Source organism: Montipora capricornis, unplaced genomic scaffold, assembly GCF_036669925.1.
Source record: "Montipora capricornis isolate CH-2021 unplaced genomic scaffold, ASM3666992v2 scaffold_463, whole genome shotgun sequence".
NCBI classification, from domain to species: Eukaryota; Metazoa; Cnidaria; class Anthozoa; order Scleractinia; family Acroporidae; genus Montipora; species Montipora capricornis.
Window position 1 is genome coordinate 1 of NW_027180199.1, and position 4,014 is coordinate 4,014.

General features: G+C 38.1%; 1 protein-coding gene across 1 annotated transcript; it reads left to right on the forward strand.

Moving 5' to 3' along the window:
* Positions 1-1,291: 1,291 nt before the first annotated feature.
* On the forward strand, positions 1,292-3,598 carry LOC138036161 (adenosine receptor A3-like). Its single transcript, XM_068882514.1, has one exon. The coding sequence runs from the start codon at positions 1,344-1,346 to the stop codon at positions 2,271-2,273; it is 930 nt and encodes a 309-aa protein (XP_068738615.1). The 5' UTR covers positions 1,292-1,343; the 3' UTR covers positions 2,274-3,598.
* Positions 3,599-4,014: the final 416 nt, after the last annotated feature.

Consider the following 4,014-nt stretch of genomic DNA (forward strand, 5'->3'; position numbering starts at 1 on the left):
ACCACCTGCATGGCGAATATGGGCAAATTGTGTACTTGGCGAATAAGATTTTAAAATATAAATAGAAAAAATTTCAGATCTTTGGGTCGTTTTTCAGATATAAGGTGAAGTTCATATCTGAAGATAACAAAAAGAGCTAGGAAATATTCTGTAATTTTTCTCTTCTTCTTCTTCTTCTCTTCTTCTTCTTTACAGCTAACAGTCGATTTTAAACACATTTTGTTTTTGCGGTTTATCAGAAGGAAAAAGATGAGCTTGTTCATCAGAGCTCTGCACGAATCTTTACATCCTCTCTCTCAATTTGGCGGATGTTTCCAATGAAGTCTCCTTACATTGTGAAACGTTCAAGTTATAGATTTAAAACTAGGATTCGAAAAAAATCAGCGCTTTTTATTCGGTGTAATTGAGATATTGACGATAATTTTCCTCCGGCAGGCGATAGTTAATAGAGAGGACTGGTTTGAAAGCTAGGCAAACATCAAAGGAGAAACAAATATGCCAAGATTTAGCTTGGAAAGTCCACGACCGTGCACAATCTTTTGTTTTGCGCTCATACACTATGCATGAATTACGTAACCAACACGTTTGTATTGGTTATTTCCTCAGTACGGAGTAAACAACTATTGTGTTTTGTGCACGGTCAAGGCCAAAAAAGAGAACAAAAACCTACAACAAAGAAAGTTGTCGGGTTTCATAACCATTCCCGTCCATTAACTATGGGCAGGCTCAACATCCCCTAAGTCGGGATATTTCTATTAATTAGTAATTCTATTGAGAATTCTTATTTGATTGTCATTAATATCTACTTCATAATGCACAGTTGCTTTAATTCGGGTGAAATTAAACTATCATTCCCTACTTAGTGTACCTTCCGGTCGTATAGCTGGTAACCAGGTTCGTTAAAGTAAACTAAGAACACGTTTTACATGGAAGAAGGAAATGTAGAAGCCAGTTTTGTTTTCCTTTAGTGCAGGTGGGGGTTAAGGTTTATAATTAGTAAAATAAAGCAGCTGAAAGTCCTTCATGTTAAATTTATTGTTGTTCTTTTCCCCCCATAGCACCAGGATCCCGATTTCTTTAAAGATATTAAGCCAGAAGAAATTATAATTCTATACCGCCAGAGTTGCAATGTACATGGAAACTGTGCATAAAATCACGGGGAAAATAATTTTTGTTCGATGTATTCTCTTAAGTTAAAGACACCAGCAGCTAATCTGTTTTTTTTTTCTGGATTAGGGAAAGTCATGAGATTTACAAAATGAATTATTAAAGAAGGAAAACTGAGATTGTTTATTTAAGCCTGCGTCAATATACATTTGTCTTCATTCGCAAATGGACCACCAATGGCGCAAGTAAACTACTCTTCTACATCTAGTGGTGAAAATGATGCAACTTTGGCAGACTTGACTTGTTTACGAAAATTTTCCGATGGAAAAATAAGCAAAGAGCTGACCTGTCTCTTAGCATTGAACATTGCATTCTGTGTAACTGCAATTTTTGGAAATTCGCTGATCCTACTCGCTCTTCACAAAGAGACTTCGCTTCACGCGCCCTCCAAACTCTTGTTGCGTACCTTGGCGACAACTGATCTTTGCGTCGGATTATTTGTACACCCTCTTTCTGCGGCCACGTGGATTTCAGAATTGCAAAAGGATTTTGAAGTTTGTCGATATACAAGCATTGCACGTTTCTTGGCATCGTACATCTTGTGTTCCGTGTCCTTGCTGACAACCACTGCGATAAGTGTGGATAGACTTCTAGCTCTTTCGTTGAGGCTCAGATACAGACAGATTGTGACCTTGAACCGCGCTTACATGGTTGTAACAATCTTTTGGGTGTTTTCCATCGTTGGTACAGTCGTTTCGTTTCTTAAAGGCGCCCTTAGCATAGTCAGTAATATAATTATATCCGTTTGTTTACTAACGTCATTTTCCTCCTACTTAAAAATTTTCTTTGCCCTGCGCTTCAACAAAACTGAAGTTAATAAAACAAGACGAAGCGAAAGAGTTCCATTGAACATAGTGCTATACAGAAAGACAGTATACGGTGCGTTGTTAGTGCAGTTGTCTCTAGTTGTGTGTTATCTGCCTTATGGTATCGCACAGGTTGTGTTCACTGCTGAGAAGGATCTAACAAGTTTCACTGTCCTTGTTTGGGGACTGACAGGGACTTTAGTTTACTTCAACTCCTCATTAAACCCAATTCTTTACTGCTGGAAGATACGAGAAGTGAAACAAGCGGTAAAGGAAACTGTTCGACGAATTTGCACATGACGCGATTCCATGATCTGTTAAGAAATTCGATTTATTTCATAAGTACTGAGATTTATCCACGAAAATCTTAGTGAATAAAATTCGAACTGATTCTTAATGTAGCCAATCAGGAACTCAAATGAGAAAATTTCATTGTGAAGAAATATCGTTCGTCCAACCAGCAACGCGAACGACGAAATTTCAATAGTGATGAATGAACATATCGAATGGACTGAATAGAACGTCATCCGACAGCCGTTGTACAAAAATCGCGCGCTTTGAAAAATGGCACAAGGAAGGTTTGCTTCTGTTTGCTCAGTTGGGGAATTTATTTTAGAAAGAGAAACCAAAAATGCCGCTCAATAAACTGAATGAGATGTAAGATTGCTTGAAAGACTTTTGAAAACAAAGGCCGGAGATAGGTAAGTGGAAGTGATTCCAGCGGTTGAGCTGAATGAATACTGAATATATTTATCATCTCCGTCCGCACTGAAGATGGCAATGAATAAGAAGAGGCGGCTTTCCTTTGAAGTTTAGAGGAAAGCTTGGAACGACAACTGAAGAAAAATGGCTATTCCGCAAGCGTAACAAACGACTTGGTATTTGACAAAACCAGGAGTAGTTTTTTTAGTCCAAACAAAACCGACTAAAGAAGCAAGGAAAGGTCAATAAATCCAGAGCATAGGTAGCTTTGACAAGCGACGAATTAAAAATATAGTACGAGAAAAGTTTGCTCCGAAGCACTCTGGCTAAACAACACTCTTCACTTTGGACTACTTTGGAATATTTGAAGCACAGCAAGTAATCTAAAATTTATTAAATAAGTTGTCGGTTAGGAGATTTTTAATCCTTTTTTATTGAATTCATTGCCCCGCTCCATTTGTGCGAAATAAAGTTGTCTATGAAACACTACCACGAAAAAAAATCTCAGTACCTATAAAATAAACACATTACAGCATGGGAAATGCTTTGAACGATTTTTATTCACTCTTTGTCTCGTATATCAAAAAACTCAACTCGTCATGATAAAAATCGTACGCGAGTATTTTTCATGACGTAATCTTTCTGTAAGCTTTCTCGGCACGCGGTCGTATCTTAAATGAGATGTTAGTATCCTCTCTTATGACTTATTGCATTAGAAAAAGTATATACAGGCTTTAAACGTGGTGATAACCATCGCATGGAAACAATTGGAATAAACGAGACGAATTATCATCTTAGAAGGAAAAGGAAAGCAACTGACCACGTTCTGTATTCATGTTGTTAATACTTAGTTTCTTAGCGCGCATTTATCACAACATATTTGTACTTACCAATAAGTCAGAATTAATAAAGTTACTTGTTAAGTACCCTAACGTCAAACCAAGTGAGTGGATATCCTTAACGTAGATGTTGCTAAAGTATGATTTGTGTTCCCTTAGAACACGTTTCTGCGCTTGAGAGGAAAGTCCCTATACTATGATGGTGCAAGGCAAAATTGCGAAAAAATTGTCTTGCAGACCGATTTGAAGTGGTCGGTATCCTGGTCGTTGATCCAAAACTGGTCCGAGAATAAATGGCATTGTGACGACAGCAGTCTTCGGGCTCAACACTCACACTTTAGGGGAGGCTTGTCACAAAAGGGTCGCAAAACTCGCTAAAAAACGTCCTACAACTCCCAGAACTATAGTAAACCGAGGGTGACAGGAGTTCCATTTTCTAAGGTCCTAAGAGGACTGTACTAGTTTTGCCTTGCCCCTGCTCCACGGCGTTACAAAATACA

Coding starts and splice junctions, on each gene's coding strand:
- LOC138036161 (XM_068882514.1), top strand. CDS start 1,344: ATGGCGCAAGTAAACTACTCTTCTACATCTAGTGGTGAAAATGATGCA.